Source organism: Hoplias malabaricus, chromosome 4 (genome assembly GCF_029633855.1).
Source record: "Hoplias malabaricus isolate fHopMal1 chromosome 4, fHopMal1.hap1, whole genome shotgun sequence".
NCBI lineage: Eukaryota > Metazoa > Chordata > Actinopteri > Characiformes > Erythrinidae > Hoplias > Hoplias malabaricus.
The window spans coordinates 71186996-71214122 of NC_089803.1; the positions used below are offsets into that span (position 1 = coordinate 71186996).

General features: G+C 47.2%; 1 protein-coding gene across 1 annotated transcript in view; it reads left to right on the forward strand.

Moving 5' to 3' along the window:
• The window catches only part of srgap1b (SLIT-ROBO Rho GTPase activating protein 1b), a 52727-nt gene extending 26856 nt beyond the window's left edge, over positions 1-25871 (forward strand). The window contains exons 5-22 of the mRNA XM_066668060.1: positions 2015-2191; positions 3895-4023; positions 7684-7905; positions 8053-8154; positions 8977-9174; positions 10854-10938; positions 11415-11442; positions 12080-12110; positions 12220-12280; positions 12382-12459; positions 14471-14605; positions 15163-15268; positions 16592-16816; positions 17948-18027; positions 19406-19583; positions 20739-20873; positions 21867-22251; positions 23143-25871. Coding sequence (XP_066524157.1) covers positions 2015-2191; positions 3895-4023; positions 7684-7905; positions 8053-8154; positions 8977-9174; positions 10854-10938; positions 11415-11442; positions 12080-12110; positions 12220-12280; positions 12382-12459; positions 14471-14605; positions 15163-15268; positions 16592-16816; positions 17948-18027; positions 19406-19583; positions 20739-20873; positions 21867-22251; positions 23143-23565 — 2778 coding nt within the window. The 3' untranslated portion in view covers positions 23566-25871. The remainder of the gene's footprint in view (positions 1-2014; positions 2192-3894; positions 4024-7683; positions 7906-8052; positions 8155-8976; positions 9175-10853; positions 10939-11414; positions 11443-12079; positions 12111-12219; positions 12281-12381; positions 12460-14470; positions 14606-15162; positions 15269-16591; positions 16817-17947; positions 18028-19405; positions 19584-20738; positions 20874-21866; positions 22252-23142) is intronic.
• Positions 25872-27127: the final 1256 nt, after the last annotated feature.

Sequence of the window (27127 nt, forward strand, 5' to 3'; positions counted from 1 at the left end):
GCTTTTCAGAAAGCCTCCCAAGCACTGCCCCAAACTCTGCCGTCCACTTGCAGTCACATGAACATTTGGCCTGACTTTAAACTCCTCTGACGGGACGTGACGCCTTAAAAGCCAGTGGCTCTTAAATAAATAAACCCTATTAAAGAACACCATGCGGTTCACATTAGCCACGGCAGCCAGGATGAAGGCATGCAGGAAGACGGCTCCACGTTCTCTTTCAAAAAAAAAAAAAACTATTTGTGGTTTCTGATGAATCCCCCCCCCCCCCTCATGTTGCAGATGGACAGAAACAAAAGCTGGCACACACACGTACGCAAATCACACACACACACAGTTATGCAGAGAGCTGTGAAGAAGCTGCATGTGTCAGAATGGCATTCGCATTATTGTGTGTGTGTGTGTGTGTGTGTGTGTGTGTGTACTTGTTACACATTAATCACAACTTCATCCCACTTCAGCCTGAGGCCAGTTTGAGCAGTGGTTATTTAAATACGGCGAATAAGACTTCCATTCACACACACTGTATACACACACATGTACATGTTCAAAGCCCACCCCCCCCCCCCCCCTCAGTGCACACACGACTGCCATTAAACACACAGATGGTCTGTGTGCGATGGATCGTGTCTTAACTGTGTGATTATCTCAGCGTGGGCATGTGAGAGCGCTGCGGATGTGGGAAAGACTGGCTTCCTTTTTAAATATTGTTTCCTAGTCATTCGCAGATGTGAGTAAAGGACCTGAGATGTGAGTAACTCGGGCTGAAGCAGATGTGCACTTCCAGGGCTCTTGTTTATTTTATTCTTTACAAGGACATAGTAAAGGGCAATGTACGGAACTCATTAATGCTCTGGTTCATAGCAAAGATACAGTAATGCAGTCGAACACTGACCTGGTCTTTGTGAATTTATTGCTGGTTCATAGTGAGGTGTGATCCACAGGAGACTCGAACATAATCGAACATAATGAGTTCATTTAATAGAAAAATTTAAGAGATTATATCATTCATTCACTCATTGTCTGTAACCCTTATTCGGTTCAGGGCGGCGGTGGGTCCGGAAACACCCTGGAGGGGGCGCCAGTTCTTCACAGGGCAACACACACTAACACCTACCGACGCGTTTGAGTCGCCAATCCACCTACCAACGTGTGTTTTTGGAGCGTGGGAGGAAACCGGAGCACCCGGAGGAAACCCACGCAGACACAGGGAGAACACACCACACTCCTCACAGACAGTCACCCGGAGGAAACCCACGCAGACACAGAGAGAACACACCACACTCCTCACAGACAGTCACCCGGAGGAAACCCACGCAGACACAGGGAGAACACACCACACTCCTCACAGACAGTCACCCGGAGGAAACCCACGCAGACACAGAGAGAACACACCACACTCCTCACAGACAGTCACCCGGAGGAAACCCATGCAGACACAGGGAGAACACACCACACTCCTCACAGACAGTCACCCGGAGGAAACCCGCGCAGACACAGGGAGAACACACTACACTCCTCACAGACACTCACCCGGAGGAAACCCGCGCAGACACAGAGAGAACACACCACACTCCTCACAGACAGTCACCCGGAGGAAACCCACACAGACACAGGGAGAACACACCACACTCCTCACAGACAGTCACCCGGAGGAAACCCGCGCAGACACAGAGAGAACACACCACACTCCTCACAGACAGTCACCCGGAGGAAACCCACACAGACACAGGGAGAACACACCACACTCCTCACAGACAGTCACCCGGAGGAAACCCGCGCAGACACAGAGAGAACACACCAAACTCCTCACAGACAGTCACCTGGAGGAAACCCACGCAGACACAGGGAGAACACACCACACAGAGTGTGAGAGTGTGTGCGAGTGTGCGAGAGAGAGTGTGTGCGTGTGTGAGAGTGAGTGTGCGTGCGTGTGTGAGTGAGACTGGTATTATAATAATTGTGAATAACGATCCGGGGTCAGAGACTAATGCTGCTACGCTCCGGCCCTCTCCAGGTGATGAAGACGTACCACATGTACCACAGTGAAACGCTGAGTGCAGAGACCAAGCTGAAGGAGGCCGAGCGTCAGGGGGAGAGACAGGGTCGCGGAGGGGAGGTGTTCGGCCTGAGAAACGAGGAGCGGCACCAGCGACGCAACGCTGCCCGCAAGATCCAGAAGATGAAGGAGAAGGTACGGAGTGTGGTCCAGGATCTCCTCCTTTATTTACCTTGGGGACTACAGCACTGGGCTTTGGCCTGTGACAATAACTACACTTTCAGCTCATCGTAAACTCTATAGAGAATAACTAAATGACCTTTACCGACCTCTGTGTGTTGGGTTAAGTTTGTTTACTTTAGAATGAATGTCTCCAGTGTTTTAGCCGCTCGTTCTGTTCCGTTTCCTGGTTCCCTCTGACGTCTTCGTTGTGGATTTGTGTAAAAGCTGTGGTCTTAGTGTATGACTTATTTATTTTATTAATAGTGTTGTTAAACATCTTTTATAGTCCATTTCCAGGGTCTGAATATGCTTCATAACTAAGTTTCTGCTCTTTATGTGTAACTTCATTATAATGTTATTAGATTATTTTATATCCGTGGCATAAAATGGCCTAAAAATGACAATAACGTCAATTATCAAAATTATTTCTGGAACAATATATGGATCACAACATGGGACTGTGCTGAACTGTGACGTCTGAGAATCCTAAACTTATTCATCTGAGCAGGAGACTCTACGCTCTAAAATAATCCTAATATTAGAATAAACCCAACCCCCTTATTCCAGTGAGTGTTTAACCCTTTCCATGTCTCTGAATACAGTGAAACCTTGACTTACGAGTGAATCAACTTACGAATTTTCTGAGATACGAGCCGACGCTCGGTCGTTATTTTTTTGCTTTAAGATGCGAGGTGAGATCTGAGTTACGAGTGACCGAGCTTACACCACTCGCCACTAGGCGGCCCAGCGAGCGTTCAGTTCTCGTGGTTTTCTTACCGAACATCTCTGTCGCATCTGTTTTTTTGTAGCATCGTAGCATTAAGTGTGTAGTGAGTAAGTGAAGTTAAGCGACAGCGCATGAAAAGAACTGCCCCTAACCACCTCCTCCTCCGCCAGCGCCTCCCTCTGATCTTCAAGGGAAATCCACTTTATAAAACCACTTTATTGGGGGAATGTCGTTTGATTTAAAAGCAAACTGAGTTACGAACTCGTCACAGAACGAATTCAACTCGTACGTCAAGGTTTTACTGTACTTTGTGTTGAATGAAGTGTGCTGTAGATTTAACAAATCCATTCGATCAGGAGAAACATCTGGAAACACACTGTTCTTCACTCGCTCACAGCACAGCGTCTACTTTTAGAACCAACATCCTTTTACTGTGTTTGTGTTTCTGTGTCACACTTATTAAATAATAATAATAATTATAATAATAACTGTAGGTGCCTAAGACCTTTGCACAGTACTCTGAGTGTAGATGGTTTTACAGTTAATATGAACATATGTGACGTGCCTGTTCCCTCATACGCTCCGGTTATGAATATAGATTATGAATCGTAGGCCTGAGTCTAATCGTGTTGTTGCTGTGAAGGCTTTATCCCGATGTTCTCTACTCTCATGTACACTCCCATGGCTCTGAAGGGACTTAATGAAAGCAGGATTTACACTTTACTGAGCAGAGCCTGGCTAAGGATGGTGCTAATAAACAGGAAATGTGCTGTAAACAGCCGACCGGGAAGCGGCTGTTTATTACAAAGGAATGAAAGGTGTTTCTGTGGTTTTTTTACAGGAATTAGAGGCATGTTTATCAATAAAAGCCCTTTTGAGTTTTGTCAGGGAGCTGTGAAGCTTTCCCCGCACCCTCCTTCAATTTCTTTCACCTCTTTCCCTTCCCCAGCGCCAGGCCAAGTACTCAGAGAACAAGCTGAAGGTCATGAAGGCTCGCAATGAGTATCTGTTGACCCTGGAAGCTGCGAACTCTGCTCTGTTTAAGTACTACATCCAGGATCTGTCACATTTGATTGACGTGAGTCTCACAACCTCAGCACAAACAGCAGTGGTACGGCTCCTCACTACACGCTGACGGGCTGTAGTCCTGATTAATGCTCCGTAATTAGGGTGGTCTCCCATGCTTTTAATTAGAGGAAGGGATGGAGCTTAAGATTTTAATTATACACACAGACACACACACAGAGACACACACACACGCACAGATGCAGTTCATACTGATATGGGGTGTTTTCAAAGCAGCATACTACAATTTTAAAACATGTGAACGTGCAGTTGTTATTTGTCATTGTAGAACGTACAACAAGATGTCTTCCGCGTTTAACCCATCTGTGGCAGTGAACACACACACACACACACACACACACACACGCACTAGTGCACTAGGGGCTTTGAAAACACACCCAGAGCGGCAGTGAGCAGTTGTGGGTTTGGAGGAAACCCACGCAGACACAGGGAGAACACACCACACTCCTCACAGACAGTCACCCGGAGGAAACCCACGCAGACACAGGGAGAACACACCACACTCCTCACAGACAGTCACCCAGAGGAAACCCACACAGACACAGAGAGAACACACCACACTCCTCACAGACAGTCACCCAGAGGAAACCCACGCAGACACAGGGAGAACACACCACACTCCTCACAGACAGTCACCCGGAGGAAACCCACGCAGACATAGAGAGAACACACCACACTCCTCACAGACAGTCACCCGGAGGAAACCCACGCAGACACAGAGAGAACACAACACACTCCTCACAGACAGTCACCCGGAGGAAACCCACACAGACACAGAGAGAACACACCACACTCCTCACAGACAGTCACCCGGAGGAAACCCACGCAGACACAGAGAGAACACACCACACTCCTCACAGACAGTCACCCGGAGGAAACCCACGCAGACACAGGGAGAACACACCACACTCCTCACAGACAGTCACCCGGAGGAAACCCACGCAGACACAGAGAGAACACACCACACTCCTCACAGACAGTCACCCAGAGGAAACCCACGCAGACACAGAGAGAACACACCACACTCCTCACAGACAGTCACCCGGAGGAAACCCACGCAGACACAGGGAGAACACACCACACTCCTCACAGACAGTCACCCGGAGGAAACCCACGCAGACACAGAGAGAACACACCACACTCCTCACAGACAGTCACCCAGAGGAAACCCACACAGACACAGAGAGAACACACCACACTCCTCACAGACAGTCACCCGGAGGAAACCCACACAGACACAGAGAGAACACACCACACTCCTCACAGACAGTCACCCGGAGGAAACCCACGCAGACACAGGGAGAACACACCACACTCCTCACAGACAGTCACCCGGAGGAAACCCACGCAGACACAGAGAGAACACACCACACTCCTCACAGACAGTCACCCAGAGGAAACCCACACAGACACAGAGAGAACACACCACACTCCTCACAGACAGTCACCCAGAGGAAACCCACACAGACACAGGGAGAACACACCACACTCCTCACAGACAGGTCCCTGGAGCTGTGACAGAGACACTACCTCCTGCTCCACTGTGACACCCATTTTATTTTATAAAACAATTAATGCAAATTTCCACAATTCCACAAAGTTTGATCTTCTCATAAAAGAGCGAAAAATGGATTAAAAACGTTCAGCTGTTTTTTATTTCTCAATATCCATCCATCCATTCATCCATCCATCCTCCAACAGAGGGTGTGTGGTGTGTACTGTGTCTTAGTGAGATGTTATTCCCAACAATATTAATATTCATCAAAGTTCAGCTCACAATAAACTGATGTCTTTAAATTAGAGCCAGAGCAATCGATGTTATCTGAGGATAAATATCTGCGCTAGATAGAGCTACACACACACACACACACTAAGCCCTGTCTGCTGCATGAGGGGTTTGCTGTGTGCAGTGTTTTCTTCATTAGAGCTAGCAGCAGGCTGAAAGTGGTCAGCAGTATTCGGCCGCGAGGAGCATAGTGCCTTACTGACATTCACAGAGGTCATCCCTGCTCACTCCTGCCTCCGAGATAAAGACAGCAGGAGCGTGTGTGTGTGTGTGTGTGTGTGTGTGAGAGAGAACGATCCTTGATGAGAAAAGCTTTGAATTAATCTTAAAGAATTTGACTGTTGAAGGACAGTGAGAGATAAAGGTTTTTAAATTAACCCCTTGTCTACTCCCCCCACAGAGATAATCAACCTCGCACCCTACAATCTTCCGTTTATGACCTTACACGTTATATTCCCTTCGTAAAACAACAGGGTACAGATTTACCTCCGTTTAATGACGTTTTAAAAGACATTTTTGAGTTAATGGCATGTTTTAGTAATAAATACCGGGAAAATAATTTAGAAAGAGTAAATATTTGCTGTGTCTGAAAACAATGGCACAATGCACCACAAATAGTGTACAACCCATGTACACCAGCAGCCAGAGAATGCCCATGATGCACTGCACTGTTTGTACATGAGGTGTGTGTAATGTAGGGGGAAGTGAGTAGGGAGCCGTTTTGGACACCGCACACGTCTCAGTTACAGTGGCGTTAGTGGCGTTAGTTTTGTTACAGCGGTGTTACAGGAGTTGCAGTGGAGCCACTAAGCGTCGTGTTGTTGGAGGATGAGGTGGCTGTGATAACTCCCACCTCCAGCCCATCGAGCACCTCCATGTCACACATCGGGGCCACTGTGGTGAGCACGTCTGCCTCTTAACGCTGGCATCTTGGCTTCAAGTCCCATCTGGGTCTCCCTTCTCCCTGTGTCTGTGTGGGTTTCCTCTGGAGTCTCTGGTTTCCTCCCACAGTCCAGAAATAAAACAGATCTGTGTGTGTGTGTGTTTGTACATGTGTGTGTACGTGTGTGTGTTTGTGTGTGTGTACGTGTTTACGTGTGTGTGTACGTGTGTGTGTTTGTGTGTGTGTACGTGTGTGTGTTTGTACACGTGTGTACGTGTGTGTGTCTGTGTCTGTGTTTTCTCCGGGTGACTGTCTGTGAGGAGTGTGGTGTGTTCTCCCTGTGTCTGCGTGGGTTTCCTCCGGGTGACTGTCTGTGAGCAGAGTGGTGTGTTCTCCCTGTGTCTGCTCACAGACAGTCACCCGGAGGAAACCCATGCAGTGTGGTGTGTTCTCCCTGTGTCTGCGTGGGTTTCCTCCGGGTGACTGTCTGTGAGGAGTGTGGTGTGTTCTCCCTGTGTCTGCGTGGGTTTCCTCCGGGTGCTCCGGTTTCCTCCCATGCTCCAAAAACACACGTTGGTAGGTGGATTGGAGACTCAAAAGTGTCCGTAGGTGTGAGTGTGTGTCGTCCTGTGAAGGACTGGCGCCCCCTCCAGGATGTGTTCCCGCCTTGCGCTCAGTGATTCTGGGTAGACTCTGGACACACCGCCGCCCTGAACTGGAGAAGGGTTACAGACAATGAATGAATGTATCAATACGTGTTGCTCAAAGGAATCAATGCTGGTGTTTGGTGTTCTATTATCTTTGCTTTCGGGTTTTTCGTTGTGGAAAATAGTCACACTACAATATAACAGAGCATTCTTGTGGAAACACTGAGGCCTGCAAAAGAGAAAGATTTAAAGGATATACGAGAATGTACAGACTGCGTAGGATTAGTCAGGCATTGATAGGTCATAGATGTGTGTGTGTGTGTGTGTGTGCGCCAGTGCTGTGACCTGGGCTACCATGCCAGCCTGAGCCGTGCATTACGTACGTATCTGTCGGCGGAGTACAGCCTGGAGACGTCCCGGCACGAGGGTTTGGACATCCTGGAGGGGGCAGTAGAGAGCCTGGACCCCCGCAGTGACCGCCAGCGCTTCATGGAAACCCACCCCACCGCCTTCACTCCTCCCGCACGCTTCAACTTCCAGTCGCACATGGGTGACCAGGTCAGACGCCGCTTGATTTACTGATTTGAATCTGTGTTTAAGGGATCTTCAGTGATGCACTGTTTTTACATTTTACTGGTTGATTACTGACTGATTCCAGTGAAAAGAGGTTTGATATTAGTGGTGTGTGTGTGTGTGTGTTGGTAGGTGAGTCAGCTCACAGCAGTGCCCCAGGTGCAGGCTGAGCTTCTGCTCCGTTACCAGCAGCTCCAGTCTCGCCTCGCCACACTGAAGATCGAGAACGAGGAGGTGAGCAACACTGTTTCTCTCTCTCTTTCACTCTTTTCTCTCTCTCTGTCTCTTTCTCTCTGTCTCTCTCTCTCTCTCTCTCTCTCTCTCTCTCTGTTGTTTCTGATTGGTAACAGACCAGCTGTTTCCTACAGTGCTCTCCCATGTGAAGGGCAGAGCTGAAGTGCTGATGAAGGTTTTATCCCTGCATTGAGTTCCTCCCGCTCACACACACCCTCTCTCTCTCTCTCACACACACACACACACACACACACACACACTCCCCTACAGCCTCTTGTCTCTGGGTAGATTCCGTTTCCAGCACCATGCACATCACACGTGTTTCAGAGCTTTAACTGCCGCAGAACTATGATCTGAACCAAGTTCTGCACAAAACAGCCGCAAATCTGACCCTGAGCCGAACGGTTAATGCTTTAAACAACATCTGAAGCGTTTATAATTCAGAGGGACTTTAGATAAAACGCTGTGAGCGTAGCGTAGACTCTATCACAGCGGGCAGAGGTAGTATTTTTATTTTAAAATAACAGCCTCAGCATCTTCGTGATCCTCCACTGAGCTGTAAAAGGGAGCACAGAGCCTCTGCTGTTGTTCATCACACTTTTCTTCTTTTTTCCTGGTTTATTTCTAATGTTTAGCACAAGCCTTAATGCTTTTAAAAAGCCGGTGGATCTCAGGTTTGATCTGACACTTCCTGTTTTAATTCTTATTTTCCTCTGTAATGGTTCCATACTCTTTTGTAAGCCGTACCCTAACGTCGCCACCTGCCAAAACCACGTAAACAGACCTGTTAATAGTCAGTGAACGTTTCCTCCTCCTCCCCAGGTGAAGAAGACATCGGAGGCCACTCTGAGCACCATCCAGGACATGCTGAACATGGAGGACTACGACGTGTCCGAGAGCTTCCAGCACAGCCGCTCAACAGAGTCGGTCAAATCCAGCGTGTCCGACACCTACCTCAGCAAACCCAGCTTAGCCAAGCGCAGGGCCAACCAGCAGGAGACGGAGCTCTTTTACTTCACCGTGAGCGTCTCGCTCTTTATCTGTTTACCTGATGTTCTAAGCTCTGGGATGTTTGACTGATAAAGCTCTGACAGTCACAGCAGGCCCAGACTTTCAGGAATTTAGTTCAGGGCAAATATGGACAATATCTCGACAAATAAACAGTGTTTTGACACATTGGCAGTTTTCTCAGCTGCTGATGATAATAACCATTATTATTATTATTATAATCTTTTAAAAATGTGATGAAATAATAGTTGTGTATTTAGAATACACACAGTAAAGGATTATTTAAGCTTTTTAGTGAATATCTGTTGATCTAATGCAGTGTTATTTGATGTGAAACCTACAAAAACTTTGAAAAACTATAAATCAATGATAGGAATATGTTTTTGCTGATGTTTCTGCCCGGAGACAGTGTGGGTTGACGTCACTTGAGTTAAAACGAAACTGAAAGTAAACACCGTGGTTCTGGTCCTGAGCAGAGTCCTCACCAGTGGTGATTGCTCTAAGACTGCTCTAAGCTCAGCTTCCCCTAAATTGTCAAAAAATAAGTGATCAAATATATACTGTTGTGTGTACATGTCATTGAATAAATATGCACTACAACGCGCTCAACTTTTGTTCAGAATCAGCTTCTTGTCACTGGTAAAGACGCGGCTTTCCTCTCAATCATTCCCGCAGCTTCACAGTGCTTTAAACAGACGCTGAGCGTCCACAGAGTTCAATAGCGAAGCAGCGAAACGAGACGAGTCATTGGATAAATGCTGGGCTTTGTCCCGCCCATCGGACGCTCAGCGTCTCTGGGGGTCTATGGGGCAGTGGGCTGGCCTCGGCCGGCCCGGACGCTCAGCTTCTGCATGATGATTGGATGATCTGTCTGAGCCTGAATCCCTTTTTGATTGACAGCGAAATGAGCGAATCAGCGATCCTTTGGTGTAAAGATCCGTGGGAGCACAGGCGGACACACTTCACATGGGCCAAGGCCGTTTAAGCCTAGCTCTGCTGGCCATTGAGAGGACACTAGTCAAGTCCCTGGAAAAGACGCCTTGTTGGTACGACAGGGTCACAGATCATTTTCTTAAAAAGGAACGGAGGGTAGAATTTACGTATAAATAAACCCACACATTTTATGATGTAGGCCGAAATTGAGCCTCCCCTCCTTGAAAGACCAGCATCCGCCACTGGTCCTCAGTTATGATCATAGTGAATATGATTAGAATCCTTCATGAGAAGAACATAACACATAGATTTTGAAGGAGCCCCTTGATTTATAGGTGTTGTTTCACACTTGATTACCCCAGAGGCTTCACAGCACCGCGATGAGAGTGCTATCTTTAGAAACGGTAGGATCTTCGGTTGCTAACGGTATACGGAGCTCACAGATGCATTAATTCTGATTCAAGAATTATAAAGATGATTATATAAGTTGTGCGTTTTACCCCGCAAACTGCGGAGTTCAGGTCCAAAGGCGTCCCAGCCTCGCTCTGTCCGTGGTTTTAGCACCTACAGGCTTTCCGGGGTCTGACTAAGGCCATAGATCTGAGGCGTAATGTGCAGTGTCAGTGTTTCTGTGTGGAGTGGTAGCAGTATTTACCTAGTAACAGACCTGTGAGTGCTAGCCCACAGTAATTAGATCTTTAATTATTGGTCTGATTACATTAATATTGACTCTGTGTGTGTGTGTGTGTGTTACACAGAAACTGCGTGAGTATCTGGAAGGCAGTAACCTCATCTCCAAGCTACAGGCCAAGCACGATCTACTGAAGAGGAGCATAGCTGAAGGTGTGTGTTGCCATAGCAGCCACAAACTAATTAAAACAACACTAGGTAATATTTTCATCTTAGAATTACAGCTTTAAAAATCCTCGTGATGCTCCACTGAGCTGTAAAATGAGAACAGAGCTTCTGTACTTTACTTCAGCACCAACCCATCCCTCCTCCTCTCTCCCTTCGTCGTGGGACAGAGCTGGAAAAGTGAATTCTATGATTCAACTGTAGGGGGAGCCCAGGAGCAAAAATACCACAGTGTACCTTGTGCTCCTTTAAAGGGAACAGGTTATCGATCACTAGTTTGTTCAGTAATTTATCTGAGGTGTGTTTTCATGCACTTTGCTCTTAATTGCATTCCATTCACTGCCTTTTTTAAAAGATGTTGCGCTCGAGGGTCCTGGTCTCTCCCTGTGTCTGTGTCTATGTCTCAGCATCTGTCACAGTGAGTGTTGTACAGAGGCCTTTACAGGGGATGTGTTTGTTCACAGGTTACAGAGCGGACATCATGACCACAAGGTAGGAGCCTCACTGTCCACCAGTCTCTTGCTTTATTTCTAAGTCTGTTCACTCAGCTTGTGTTGTTGTTGTGGTTGTGATGAACCTCTCTCTCTTTCTCTCTCTCCCTCATGCTCTCTATCTCTCTCTCCCCCTCGCTCTCTCTCTATCCCTTTCTCCCTTGCGCTCGCTCTCTCTTTTTCTCTATCCCTTTCTCTCTCTCTCTCCCTCCTCTCTTCTCTTTCTCTCACTCTCCTTATCTTTCTCTCCGTCTCTCACTCTCTCTCCCCTATCTCTCTCTCCCCTCTTCAACCTCTCTCTCTCCCCCCTCTCTCTCTCCCCCCTCTTCAACCTCTCTCTCTCTCCTATTTCTCTCTCCCCCCTCTCTTCTCTCCCCTATCTCTTCTCTCTCTCTTTCTCTCACTCTCCCAATCTCTCTCTCTCTCTCTCTCTCTCTCTCCCCCTCTCTTCAACCTCTCTCTCCCCTATCTATTCTCTCTCCCTCTCTCCCTCTCTCCCCCCTCTCTTCAACCTCTCTCTCTCCCCTATCTATTCTCTCTCCCTCTCTTCAACCTCTCTCTCTCTCTCTCTCTCTCTCTCCCCCCTCTTTTCAACCTATCTCTCTCTCTCTCCCCCATCTCCTCTCTCTCTCTCTCAGTCGTCGCCGGAACTCCCACAGCAGGCACCAGGTATGGTCTCTGTGTCTGTCTCTGTGTCTCTGAGTTTCCTGTTGCTGTAGTTTATTTGTTCCTTTCCCTCTGGCGTCTCCTGAAAACTGTCTGTTTTGTTTGTGAACAGGACGCGGCGAAGGCCATCCCACGGATTGTGGAGAGCTGCATCCGCTACATCAACCTTTACGGTGAGCTACGGTTATGAGTGAGTCGCCCACAGCAGACGATGCACACCTTAGGCCTCTTGATTCACACAAACAGAAGGTGAAGTGTGTTCTTGTCTCTCCAGGTTTACAGCACCAGGGCATTTTCAGAGTGTCCGGATCTCAGGTGGAGGTCAATGACATCAAGAACTCTTTTGAGAGAGGTTTGTAAAGTTGCACTGGGGATGGGAGACATGGCAATGAAGAGATTACCATCCAACTATACACTAGATACAGTACACATCAGCCACAAGATTAAAACCACTGACATGTGAATGCAGCACAAGCTGCTGAAATAAAATGAACACGGTGCTGATAGATTTGTGAAATCGGACCCGATGGGCTTTCCTTCACACCCCACATCAGTGAGTTGTTGGTGGTCAGCAGTCGTCCTTCCCTTGGGCACAGGGAACACCTCACAGAACCCGAGTCACACACTTATATAGGTTCGTTGGTTCCGTTGTTTACTGGACATAAGGCTAAGGACAGACGTGAGCAATTTGGACTTTATTACAAAAAGTGCAAAGTAGAAATGAGAAAAACAAGCCGAGACCAAGCCCGAGAAATACTCTGGAGCTCAGAGGGACTCAATCGAGAGGCAATAACAGAGAAAAAAGAGTGTGAGGACAAACTAGAAGAAAACGTTCATCTGAAAGAAAACACCATGGTCGTTCTTCGTATTATTACAGCCCTAACATGCGGTTAAACACAGCGCTGTTCCTCCTTCACAAACTGCTACAAGCGCCGAGAGCCGCCGTGACCTGCTCCCGGCGCCACCGTTTTCAGCTGTAGCCTGTTAAACACACAACTGATTTCTCAAAAATGTGTGTTCTCAGAAATGTATAAATTATATAATTGTGTTTAAAACGTTCTGTTTCTAGTTATTTGTATTCACTCTGTGATTTTTAGTAATTATTTTAGAATAATTTAAGTAAATATGCAAATTTCAATAAAACAAAAAATTAAAAAATTCAAGCCAGACTTTGCCTTATGCCTCGGAAAAGAGGAAGAACCCGGAGCCACATGTTTCTGTCGTACGACCCATAGGTGGCACTGGGAGGTTTTGGGTTAATAATGAGTGGTACCACTGTTTTAAACAAGTTCACATCACAGCTTTAACACTGAGAAAATAAAGCGCAGAAAAACAGAGAACAGAAGAGAGTGATTGGCTAAAATACAGAGGATGTTCCTTTTATTTAAACACAGAGGGCGATATTGAGGTCAGCAATAATTTTGGAAGAAATGATTATGTATTATACGATAAATCAATAATGTAATAATTCTCCTGCTTCCAGCATCGATTTCGAGAACTCACTGTTCACTCACTCACCCCCAGTCACCACTGACAGGGGGCGCTGTAACCAGATCATCCCTGTAATTCACTTCACACAGCAGTGTTTTTTTATCTTGTTATTATACTGTAAGATAATGTGGTTCCTACTCGACACTTGCTCCTCCACCAGGTGAATCAGGTCCTGGTTCTGGAAGCGGGTTCTAGTTTAGTGGCTGTTCTCTCGTGGTTCAGAGTGAGTCGAGTAGGGACTAAACCGTGGCGTGTAAACCTTGCAGAGCGCTGATCGTCCAGAGAGAGTCGTCACTCTACGCCACGCAACGCAGACGACCAGCACCAACTCTCCATCTGTAAAATCTCCAGCTGCAGCAGAGATCACGTTTGTTTTTATCCGACTCACGACGGCAGCTCGTAAAATGACGCCGTGGTCTTTTGAAGAGGTTCAAACGCTCCTTGGATCGGTGGCTGACGAAAGAATCCAGCGAGAGCTGGTGTTTGAGACGACACCCGATACATTTTGGTGGTGGTGGGGGGGCCTGTGAGTGGAAAACGCAGCCGATACCAGGGACCAAACAGAGAGTAGAGTCGAGTAGAGTAGGTTGCATGCGGTGTAGTAGCTTGCTGTTGTTTTCTGCCCTCATCGCTGTGGTGTAAAAGCAGTGCTTTAGTGTCTGGATTGCACTTCCACGCCCGAGAAGCAGGAGGCGGAATAAAGGCCCGCTCAGAAAGTGTCTGCTGTTCCAGTAAATACTCGTTCAAAGGAAATTCACCCAGAACACAACACAGAATTTTCTTCAACACACCAAGCTGCTTTGGCAGCAGTGTGAGAAACACAGATCTGTGCAATTACAAGGTTTTTAGCCGTCGTTCTGTCTGTTTCCAAGGCAACGACCCTCTGACGGATGAGGAGAACAACCACGACATCAACTCCGTGGCGGGAGTGTTGAAGATGTACTTCCGCAACCTGGACAACTCGCTCTTCCCTAAAGAGAAGTTCAATGACCTCATCGCCTGCATCCGTGAGTGTGTGTGTGTGTGTGTGTGTGTGTGTGTGTGTGTGTGTGTGTGTGGGAAGGAAAGGGAATAGAGTATGAAAGGAAAAGAATTCAGGAGATGAGAGGGTGCTAAATGCTTCACTTTCCTTGGTAGCTTGGAGTGTGTGTGAGCAACATATCACATTGTGGGGACCAATACCAGTTTACAAACACACAATATGAGGATTTGTCTTTGTGGGGACCCTGATGTAAATCATTAGATTTTAAGGTGAAGATTAAAGTTAGGGTTTAGCAGGTAGTGCATATGGAAATGTTAATGGTAGGTCCCCACATAGTGAGTGGATGTCCATGTAAGGTCCCCACGAGTCTCCAGCACAGGATTGTGTGTCTGTGGGTTGAAAAACAAACATATTCTTCTTTAGGAACAGAGAGTTTACTGAGTATTAACGGACTGCGTAATGAATCCTGTTTTTATTGTTTCAGCAATTTGAGTTCCAGTTGTTATTCTCAAATCCAGCTGCTTTAATTAAGCTTCGTGTTTGATCTCCTCGACTCTGTGTGTGTTCTATCGCCCCCCACAGGCACTGAGAATCTGTACGAGAGGGCCCTGTCTATTCGGAAGATCCTGATGTCATCACCACGTCCCACACTCGTTATCATGAGATACCTGTTTGCATTCCTGAACCAGTGAGTGTGTATATACACACACACACACACTTGTTTCTACACTCCCAGTCCATTCTCTCAGCTCCACTGTCCACACAGGAGCACTTTGTAGTTCTACAATCACAGACTGTAGTCCACCTGTTGCTCTGCATACTTTGTTATCCCCCTTTCCCCCTGTTCCTCAGCGCTCAAGACCAGTCAGAGACAGTAGCTCATCTGTCGCTGCACAGTGTGTGTCGCTCGTCCTCTAGTCCTTCATCAGTGACACAGGACGCTGTCGGCTGGATGTTTTTGGCCGGTGGACTGTTCTCGGTCCAGACACTGAGGGGTTTAAAAACTCCAGCAGCACTGCTGTGTCTGATCCACTCTACACCAGCACAACACACAGAGCAACAGATGGAGTACAGTGTGTAATTTTTAGAACTATGAAGTGCTCCTGTGTGGACAGTGGAGCTGATAATTGTACAGTGAGTGTCGAAATAAGGAAGTGGTTTGTATGTAATGGCGAACACACACACGGTACCATCATCATCAGCTGAAAAACAATGTCTCTTCAGCAGAGTGCTGCAGCTAAACTGAGTGCCAGCTTTCGCACCGGAAATTAAATCCACTGTCTGCTCTGTGCCAGGAGAGTCAGAGAGAGAGAGAGAGAGAGAGAGAGAGAGAGAGTGTCAAAGACAGTGGGAGAGCAAAAGAGAGTGAGGGGGCGTGTGTGAAAAGAGGGGTAGAGGTGAAAAGAGAAAAGGTGTGATTTGCCGCTCTGTGATCTCACCATCGGCCTGTTTCTCTGTCTCTTTCTCTCCTCTCTCTCTCTCTCTCTCTCTTGCTGTCTCTCTCTCTCTCTCTCTCTCTCTCTCTCTCTCTTGCTCTCTCTCTCTCTCTCTCTCTCTCTTGCTCTCTCTCTCTCTCCCCCTTCTCTCTCTTGCTGTCTCTCTCCCCTTCTCTGTCTCTCTCTCTCTCTCGCTCTCTTGTGCTCTCTCTCTCTCTCTCGCTCTCTTGCTCTCTCTCTCTCTCTCCCCTTCTCTCTCTCTCTCGCTCTCTTGCTCTCCCTCTCTCTTGCTGTCTTTCTCTCTGTCTCTCTCCCCTTCTCTCTCTCTCTCTCTGAAAGCACACAGATCTGCTCATCCGGGAGAAATGAAAAGCCAGCCAATGCAAAATAATAACACCCTGTTTATGAATATTTTACTCGATATGAAAGATTTCCACAGATATATGTGTGTGTGTGTGCGCGCAGAGGTTTCTCATGAGCAGCACATACACATCACACAAATCTATCTGTGTTGGGCTGATATCATCCACAGCGCTCTGTAGTTCCTCTGCTGTAACTTTCCTCTCTGTCTCCAGTCTGTCTCAGTACAGTGACGAGAACATGATGGACCCTGGAAACCTGGCCATCTGTTTCGGGCCGACCTTGATGCCCACGCCGGACCTGCTGGACCAGGTCTCCTGCCAGGCTCACGTCAACGAGGTCGTCAAGACCATCATCATCCACCACGAGACCATCTTCCCTGACACCAAAGAGCTGGAGGGGCCCGTCTACGAGAAGTGCATGAGCAGCACAGAGTACTGGTGAGAATGTGACCTGAAGCAGCAGTGATTTTTTTTATTTATCGTGGTCTTTTGAAGAGGTTCAAACGCTCCTTGGATCGGTGGCGGACGAAAGAATCCAGCGAGAGCTGGACGCTGCAACAAGGAAGGAACAAACTCTACTGATCTGTCTGAACTGATGACGGAGCTGTGTTCAGTCCCAAACAACAACAACACGCCGATACACCATGAGTAAACACCGCTTAACGTTACCACCGCCGTTGTTGTGGTTTCCAAAGCCCACTGTTCCCCTTAGAGACGGGGGTTAGAGACGACACCGGATACATTTCGTGGGGGTGTAGAAAACCAACAAGCGAGCAGGAACCAAAACAGAGAGTAGTGTCGGTACCATAATTGGCATTGTCCTAAACATGTACAGCTACGACAAAAAGGGTTAAAGAGGAGCAGGATGGTGCAGCGTAGTCCCCAGGTGTGGTCAGAGTCTCAGACGCAAAATCAAAGGGCAGCAGAGACTACAGTTAATTTTCATGACCCCAGAGGAAACGCCCATGCGGCCAGCAGTGCCATGCCACGTGGTGGAAATATACCATTGCTATTCTTCAACACTTTATGAATTGCCTGTTCCCTTCAGGAGCACCAGGTTTCCCATCCCCATGGCAACTCAAATACTCAAACACTAAAGATGAAATGGATAAGAAAGCTGTTGGTGAAATCACTTTAGCACTCATTTTATGGTCAGGTTTAGCTTCAAACTGCTGTAATGCAGCATGTGTTTGTTGGACCATGAACAAAAAAGAAACTCATTCAGACATGACTTTAAATGGATTAAGATTGTGATGCTGTGATGAAGTAAATGTGAAAGGTAAGAAGGTAAAGGCTCTTTTAGTCATTGATGACAGGGGACAGTTGATGGGAGGTGTGTTTGCGTTTGTAGGAGGATCTCATAGGTATTGTATTTCAAAGGTACAGAGAACTTATTTCCAAACAATACGTTTTGAGAGCTGTGTCTTTATCAGTGACGTGTTCTCTCTCTGTCTGTGTGTGTGTCTGTCTGTGTGTCTGTCTGTGTGTCTGTCTGTGTGTCTGTGTGTGTGTGTCTGTGTGTGTGTGTCTGTGTGTGTGTGTCTGTGTGTGTGTGTGTGTGTGTGTCAGTGAGAGCCCCTACAGCGAGCCAGGAGCGTTTGAGGAGGGAGAGCAGGACGGTGGCACGGAGACACAGACCAGCGAAGAAGGTAAAGCATCGTCAGTGTGGTTTGTACTTACATTATCAGTAATATTTCCCCGTGCAGCACTTGGGGATCGTGAGATTCTGGAGCTGTGTGGCAGCGCTACCTTTAAATTCGTGTTAAAGTCATGTATGCACAGGTTTTACAGGTTGTAGCGAAAGCTGTGGTGGTACCTTCATAATTCTACCATTTTTTCTGTTTTAGAACTTAAATTTTATTAGATTTTGATCAATAACATCTCAGAGCGCATCTCAGATCTATACAACGAAAGGTAGTTTTGCACGTTCCCGCCGTGGCCTGAAAATCCCGTCCTTTGGGAACACACACACACAAACTTGATGTATTTTTCATTGCAAAAATTTTAATTAAGTTCATGAACAACTCTTTCTTTTTCTCTTTCCTTCTCTCTCCCTCTCTATCTTTTTCCTTCTTTCTTTCTCTCTTTATCTCTCTCTCTCTCTTTCTTTTTCTCTTTCCTTCTCTCTCTCTCTCTCTCTCTTTCTTTTTTTCTTCTTTCTTTCTCTTTCTCTCTCTCTCTTGCTCTCTATCTTTTTCCTTCTTTCTCTCTCCCTCCCTCTCTTTCTTTTTCCTTCTTTCTTTCTCTCTTTCTTTCTCTATCTTGCTCTTTCTTTTTCCTTCTTTCTTTTTCCTTCTTTCTTTCTCTCTTTCTTTCTCTATCTTGCTCTTTCTTTTTCCTTCTTTCTTTCTCTCTCCCTCCCTCTCTTTCTTTTTCCTTTTCTTTCTCCCTCTCTCTCCTCCTCCCTCTCTCGCTCTTTCTTTTTCCGTCTTTTTTTTTCTCTCTCTCTTTTTTTTTCTCTCTCTCTTTTTCTTTCTCTCTCTCCCGTCCTTTGGAGTCTTAATGAGTACGTTATCTTTTCCGTTTGGAACAGTTCGCCTACTTTTTGGACCCACACTTTGTAGGAGAGTGGCTCTAATTGTGTCCACTTAATATTAATGCATTTGAAAGCTGCTGCAAACAGGATATACGTTTAAAATATATGATGTGCCCCTTCCTTGTACTGGAACGATACCGAGCACTGAGACTGTGACATCCTTTGGGTATAACGTCCTGATAGATCTGGTTTATAGCTCTGTACACTTCGTCCCAAAAGACCTGCAGTTTAGGGCATGTCCAGAAGGTTTTGCTGTGCCACAGTTTTTTTCCATAATAATCGTACATTTGATTTCACACGCCCAGGACTTTTATTGTGTTATTTTATTCTCCACAGTTGTATAATGAAAGATTACAGAGATCCCCCTCTCCTTCTGGAGAAGAGAATGTAATGAACCTTTAGGAAACACAACTGGACTCTAACACCACTGCTGCACCTTTAAAGATACACTACACTGTTTGTGTCTGTGTCTGTGTGTGTGTGTGAACCAGAGGGAGAGCCGGTGGAGGCCTTGGCCAAGTTTGACTACGTGGGGCGCTCGGGTCGGGAGCTCTCCTTTAAGAAAGGGGCGACTCTGCTGTTGTTTCAGAGAGCCTCCGAGGACTGGTGGGAGGGACGACACAATGGCACTGATGGACTCATACCGCATCAATACATCACCCTGCAGGAGTGAGTGAATATAATATTAATAATGTTAATGTACAGAGTGAGTCAAATGTCTCAGGACACCATTTTATTTCAGAAAAAATGACATCTGAACACCTCAGTGAGTGCTGGGGGAGGGGCCTGTCTTTTAGACTATGTTCGGAACATGGCCGCCATCTTGAAAGCCACCATATTGGATCAAGCGAGAGTTTTTTTTCCAATGGGAAGGTGGTCATGTAGCATATCAGTGAAGAACTGAACTGTATCGGAAATCGATTGCCGCACTCAGATTTACCGTATCACAGACTCGACCCGACCCTAAATGCTCGGCGCCATCTTCGGTCCGAATAGATGGGAACATTGTGTCCTGTCGCACTGTCAGTTAGCGCTGAGCATTTAGGATTGTTGAACTTTCTGTGTTGATAACTTTTGAAACACAAAAGAGATCGCAATTATGAACGCAGCATTCAGTTTCTGGGATAATTCTGGTCTTCTTTGATGTGCTACATGACCACCTTCCCATTGAGAAAACTAGCCCTTGATCCAATATGGCGGCTTTCAAGATGGCGGCCATGTTCCGGACATAACCTAAAAGACAGGCCCCTCCCCCCATTACGTTCTGGGGTATTCAGATATGTCACTTTCCTTTTCGTTTCTGAAATAAAAGCGTGTCCTGTGAGTTTCGACCTCTTAAAAATATGCACATGTTTCTTTAAGGAAAACTAGATAAGAACAGTGTGTTTGCTCCTGGGCTCCCCCTACAGTTGCGGAGTATAATTCACTTTCACAACACTGGCCTGAAATCAAGGAGGAGGGGGAGGTAGATACAGAAGCACTGTTACAGCTCAGTGGAGCACCACAATGATTTTGAAGCTGTAATTTTAAGAAGAAATACTACTTGGTGTTGCTTTAAAACCATTGAATGTGTAGGGCATAGAATTAGGGGGTGTTACAGAAGGCGTTAATATCTCTGGTGAACATCACACAATTTTAATAACAATAATTTGTTGATGAATTAATTCTTCGGTGACGGGCGACTCGTGACAGTCGTCTTCACTTCAGTCGGGTCAGCGATGTCGGACGGGAGTTGTTGTTATTGAGGTGATTTAGGTATTGATTGAATTGACCTGGTCATTGGACAGATGGAGAGGTAAAATAAGGAACTGTGGTTTCTCTCAGGGAGGAGGCCATGTCGGACACTCTGAGTCAGAAGACAGACAGTGAGGTCAGCACCACTCCCACAGAAGAAGTCAGCTCCAGGAGGTCCCTGACCTCCCCCACTGAACCCAGACTGCCAGAAACCTTCATCAGCCGGTACACACACACACACACACACACACACACACACAAATAAACTCGATGTATTTTTCATTGCAAAAAATTTAAATTAAGTTCATGAACAACTCTCCCTCTCTTTCTTTTTCTTTCTTTCCTTCTCTCTCCCTGTCTCTCTCTTTCTTTTTCTTTCTTTCCTTCTCTCTCCCTCTCTCTCTCTATCTTTTTCCTTTTTTCTTTCTCTGTCTCTTTCTTTTTCTCTCTCTCTCTCTTTCTTTTTCTTTCTTTCTTTCTCTCTCCGTCTCTCTCTTTCTTTTTCTTTCTTTCTTTTTCTTTCTCTCTCTCTCTCGCTTTCTTTCTCTCTCCCTTTTTTCTTTCTTTCCTTCTCTCTCCCTCTCTCTCTTTCTTTTTCTTTTTCCTTCTTTCTCTCTCTCTCTTTTTCCTTTCTTTCTCCCTCTCTCTATCTTTTTCCTTCTTTCTTTCTCTCTCTCTCTCTCTCTCTCTCTCTCTCTCTCTCACTTACACACAGATACATATTTTGTCTAATTTAAGTGCACGAGTTTAAGGAAATTCCACACCTACACTGTCCTTTGCTTAAAAAGCAACCCACTCATGTTTTCTGCCAATAAGCAAAGACATACACACACACACACACACACACACACACACAGAGTATCCTCACTATAAAACACACACAATGCATTTAGCAGGATTTTCCCCAAACCCTTCTTTCTCTGATTGAACTAGTGCCCATTTGTTTCACGTTTCTGTGGTGAACTCTTTACCTCCGACAGTGAGGTGTGTTTCATCACTTCACTCAGATCAGTTTACACTGAGGCTTCTGATCTGTAAAATATTAACAGCCAACTGCATGAAAATGTGGGACCGTTAAATGGCATCTTAATGCACACATTCAATGAACGAACTTTCTGTACGTTACACAACAAACACTGAAGTGTATCTGTACGCCTAATATTTAGAGCTAAGATCAGTTTTTCCTTCAGTGATCGTCTCCTTCTTTGCTGTCCTCAGTCACAGGAAGAGGACGGAGGCTCTTCTCCGACGTGTGCCGGGTCGCCTCAGTGATGGTCACTGCCATGGTAACGGCCTGGAGCGCAGCTCCCCGCCAGTGACGGTCACGGTGACCGGTCACTTCAGCCCCCGGGAGCTGCTGCGCGGTCACACCGGACCTCAGGACAGCCCAGAGCAGCTGCGCCGGCGCGGGGTACACCCGACCGCCACGACACCCACCTCCACCACCACCAACGGCACACTGAGCTCCAGCATCAGCCGCCACGAGTCTCTACGCCGAGAGAGAGAGAGGGAGAGCCCCCCGATCCGCCAGTCTCCGTCCACTCTACACTGCAGCCTCCCCGAGCAGAGGGCCCGTACACTCAACCCACACACCATGGCACAGGTCAGTCACAGCCTCCGCACTGTCCATTTCGCATTGCATTGTGGGAGCAAGAGAATATGGCAAAACTAAACTCACAAACCGAGCAGTTCAAAATGGGCAGAGGAGATATTTAAGTACACTCCACTTTTAAATATGCTACACACTAATGGCGCTTATTCACTGCCTGGTACCTACTCTACTCTACTCAGTTCTACTAAAGTGATACCGTTTCCACTACAACAGCTGTACTGTACTGGTATCATCTCAAAACTCCCGTCTCTAAGGGGGACAACGGCGGTGGTAACGTTAAGCGGTGTTTACTCATGGTGTATCGGCGTGTTGTTGTTGTTTGGGACTGAACACAGCTCCGTCATCAGTTCAGACAGATCAGTAGAGTTTGTTCCTTCCTTGTTGCAGCGTCCAGCTCTCGCTGGATTCTTTCGTCGGCCACCGATCCGAGGAGCGTTTGAACCTCTTCAAAAGACCACGGCGTCATTTTACGAGCTGCCGTCGTGAGTCGGATAAAAACAAACGTGATCTCTGCTGCAGCTGGAGATTTTACAGATGGAGAGTTGGTGCTGGTCGTCTGCGTGGCGTGGTGTAGAGTGACGACTCTCTCTGGACGATCAGCGCTCTGCAAGGTTTACACGCCACGGTTTAGTCCCTACTCGACTCGCTCTGAACCACGAGAGAACAGCCACTAAACAAGAACCCGCTTCCAGAACCAGGACCTGATTCACCTGGTGTAAAATAAAAAAGCCAAGTAGATTCAAGTAGGTACCATGCATTGGAAAGGTGCCATACAAGAACAGGCTAGTATTAGTGTGCGTTCTGCACAACGGATGCACCATTTGTGTAAAAAGAACCAGTAGTTCATACTGTGTGTGTGTGTGTGTGTTTGTGCTCCTACAGGACATTGAGGAGACCATGAGCCTGGCCCTGAATGAGCTGCGTGAGCTGGAGAGACAGAGCGGGAAGCCAGCCGCTCCAGACCTGGTGCTAGACACTCTGGAGCAGGTGAAGAGCAGCCCCTCGCTGCCCTCCGGCTCCACCCCGTCCACCCTGTCCAGCCCGAGCGACTCCCCGAGCCCGCTGAGCCCCCACAGCCCTCTCCCTCCTCTGCCGCCACTGCCCGGACCCTCCTCTCGCCGCTGTCCCAACGACGGTCCAGCCTCCTTCCTGCCGGCCGCCTCGCCTCGCATGGGGGTGACGCTGCGCCCCCCGGCCCTGCGCCCCAAGCCCCCGGTGCTCCCCAAAGCCAACCCCCCGCCCACACAGCAGCCTCCCACTCCGCCCCAGATCTACCCCCCGGCCGACAAGTCCGGCACCATGTAAGTCCCCGCAAGGGGGCCCCGATCGGAGGAAACAGGGTCCTGAAGAGAGAATCAGCTGCAGAGGGTTAGACAGGGTGAATCTGTTAATACATGAATACAAGGTATGTCCGATAGCTAGCGTAACTGCGAGAGCGGTCCGATAGAGTTAGACTACGATATTATAATCATTTACTGTGTCGTCAGGGTGACGTGTGCGTGTGTGTGCGTATTCTCTAAAGTGACTAGGACTTTAACTGTGTCTGTGTGTAGATACATTTATAAGGAACGCGTTCAGAGACGGAGGAGGAGAGGAGGAGAGGAGGAGAGACTGCCTGAGACTGCGTTCACGTACCGTTTTTGCAGGAGTCTGGCTGTGGGATTTGTACCGACTTTGTTCAGAGTCCTCCTTCGGTGCAATGTGTTTTTCAGTGCTTTGGTTTGTTAGGCCTTATCACCACTGAGGGATGTGTTCTCCCTGAAAAAACAGGGCCATTCTCAAACGCTGCTGCTGCTTTCTTTTCTCTTGATGTTTTTGGGGACTTTGTTGTTGTTGTTGTTGTTTTTGCGGTTACCTGAGCTGAGGAAGAGACACAGGTGCCTCATGGGAAAAGGGTTTCAATATCACACACGGGATGTTAGGTGTGTTGATGGTGAATGTAGTCTTTAAACCACGCAGTGCACCTACAGCCTCCCGGAGAGGGACGAGGCGACTAACACCGAATGTATTAAAGGAGCAGTAAGTGGAGTTGTGTTTTAAAACCTAGCGTGAGATTCAGTATCGTCCGACGTGTATCGTAGGGACATGCCTTTGTTTCTGAGCATGCTCAGAACGCTTCCCACAACAAACACAACTTTTAAAAAAATAAATAAATAAAAAATACGCTGCTTAGTGCTCCTTTAACTGAATGTTCCACGTATTTTTTGCTTTTTATCACTGACGCCACACCGAGCCTTTATCACCAGACGAACCTCCCTCTTTACCGTGGTACGCAACCCGAGGCCTGATTGGACGCCGCGGGACACGCAGGGCAGAGATCGGACATTCTGAGGGCACTTATAGCTTTAAAGAGATGTTACATGGCACTTGCTGCGGATGTGGGACTACAGTCCCCCGGGGTCCTGGGAAAACGGAAACGGCGGTGGGGGCGGTGCGTCGGACCCTGGGACAGTACAACCTCAGCCATCAGGCCACGCCCTCCCTCAGGTTGTCATGGTAACGCTTCCATTCTGCCACTGCTACTCTTTTAGAGGTCCAGTAGTGATTGCCATTCTGATTTTTTCAGCCTGTACTTCCAGTGTGTGTGTGTTTGAGCGTGTGTGTGTGTGTGTGTGTGTGTGTGTGTGCAGGTATGCGTGGCAGACTCTCTTTTGAAACACACTTTAATAGTTCATGTTTAGCGGGCTCTCCTGTGTGTTAGCATGCTTGTACGTTTGGTGTTTCCACGTGCGCTCGTGTTCAGGGCTCGGTTCTGAGCGCTGAAAGAGCGATGGATTATTCATGTCTGCCATGAGAGCAAGAGTAAGAAGAGTGAACTGAGCGCGTGCAGAAGGCAGTTACTGTTTGTAAAAGACAATATAGAGAATGTGAATACTAGTACTTAATATATAAGCCTGACTCACTGTTCATATATGTGTGTGTGTGCGTGTGTGCGCGTGTTTGAGTGTGACTAACCCACGTGTGTAGATGTGTTTGAAGGCAGATGGAGGACATTTTGTTGGAGCGATTCAAACACAGTGCGTCTACCAAACAGCCATGTTTCACTTTTTTATGCACAAACGAAATGATTGTTTATCACTTTCCAGAATATTTCTTTTCTACCTGCAATATTTTATACTTATTTATTGATCCTGGTTCGTAGTGGGTGTAGATGTTTTTTTTTCTCCTTTTTTGTTTTTTTTTGTTTTTTAAAGGTCCTTGTTTCTACTGGTGCTCTCTCGCGTGACGGCGTGTGTGTGCGTCCCTGCGTTTGCTGCCTTTCCAAACTGTCCCTTCCTTCCCCCCCACCCCCTTACCACCTCCAACAACACACACACACACGCTCTCACACCCACATACACGCTGTGTGTTCACGCGAAAGTGCCTTTCAGGACGTGTGTTGAGCGGAGGAGCCTGCTCTGTTAGGGATGTGTGCTCCTGTCTTTCTCTGAAGCGTCGTTCCAAGAATGAAATGATCCTACGACTAGAGCTCCTTCCGAACGTTTAACCACTTTTGAATGAGTCCGAGACGATGTACATTTAACCCATTGTGATGTTGCACTTTTCATGTATAGGACTGTATTTGGCATGTAGCATTATATCATGTTCCAGTGCATTTTAAAAAAGGTGTCGAGAACTGAATGTCTTTGAAATAAAGTAAGTTCACATGTCTCACTGCAGGGCCCACTGCTCTCTTTCCTCATCGGCTCATACACAGGCGATCTAACAGTTACCGCACTGAAGGGAACATGGGCTCAGATCAAAACCACTGATTGGTGAACGGTGAGTTCTTGATGTTGAGGTTGGAGGCAGGAGAAATGGTAATTAATGGAATGGCAATTAATCAAATTTCTGAGTATACTGATTTGTGTTAGTTCTGTGAATACGTCCCCACTGTGTGTTCATGCACTGTCCCTTTAAACCCACACCACCGTGCTGTAGTCATGTGACTTAGCCCCGTCCAACCGGCCACATGGAGGCACCACGTAGGAGAACCTAAACACGGAGGCGGACCGAGCGACTGGAGCGGCTCGTACCAAAGAGAAACGCTGCGTCTGTGGTTTGGACGTGTTCTGACATTAGTGAAGACCACACCGTTTCAGACCAAAGTGAATCCCCCGCTCTGTTTCACACTGAACACAATCACACACCGAATACGAACAGAGCACGGCTCAGACGCAGAGACGGAGCTCCCAGCCGCATCAGAAACACACACCCCACCTGACCGTAATCTAGATGAAATGTCGATTAATCGTGGTATTGATTCGCGGGTGTTCCCTGGTGTACAGGGGTTAGTAGGTCCTCCCATCATCCACTTTGGCAGGTACTAACCCCTGCACAACCTGCAAAATCAGAGAGTTGATGGTGCTCTGCTGTAACCAAAACCTTGAGTGACATCAGCATTAATATGAGTTGAATCAGGTTGAAAAACACAAGTGACACTCCACAAAAGCTGTTCTGATAGAAGTTCACCAAGGGAGGCCAACTCCTTCATATCAGTCTGATACCCCCACCCCCTACTACAGTTTCATATTAAATGTTCCCTGCACTAACACACCTGTATCAACTCCTCCGTTAATTACGAGCCCTTAATGAGTCGAATCAAGAGCAGGGAAAACACAAATATCAACAACTAGAGCAGGAGCTGAAGCTCTGTGGATTCACGTTCACGAATAACATCACACATGCTCTTCTTCCACAGCATCAGAGCTGGCGTTAAATATGCACAAGGGCTGTCGATGCTTTTAGAACTCACATGTTCTTCAGAGAAAAGGATGCACACGTGCGCAGGACGTAGGACTCAACATCTCCCTCGCCATGCGTGCCCTTATAGAGAAGTCAAACAGACACGACATAACAGTGGAGCCCAAGAATCTTCACAGTGGCT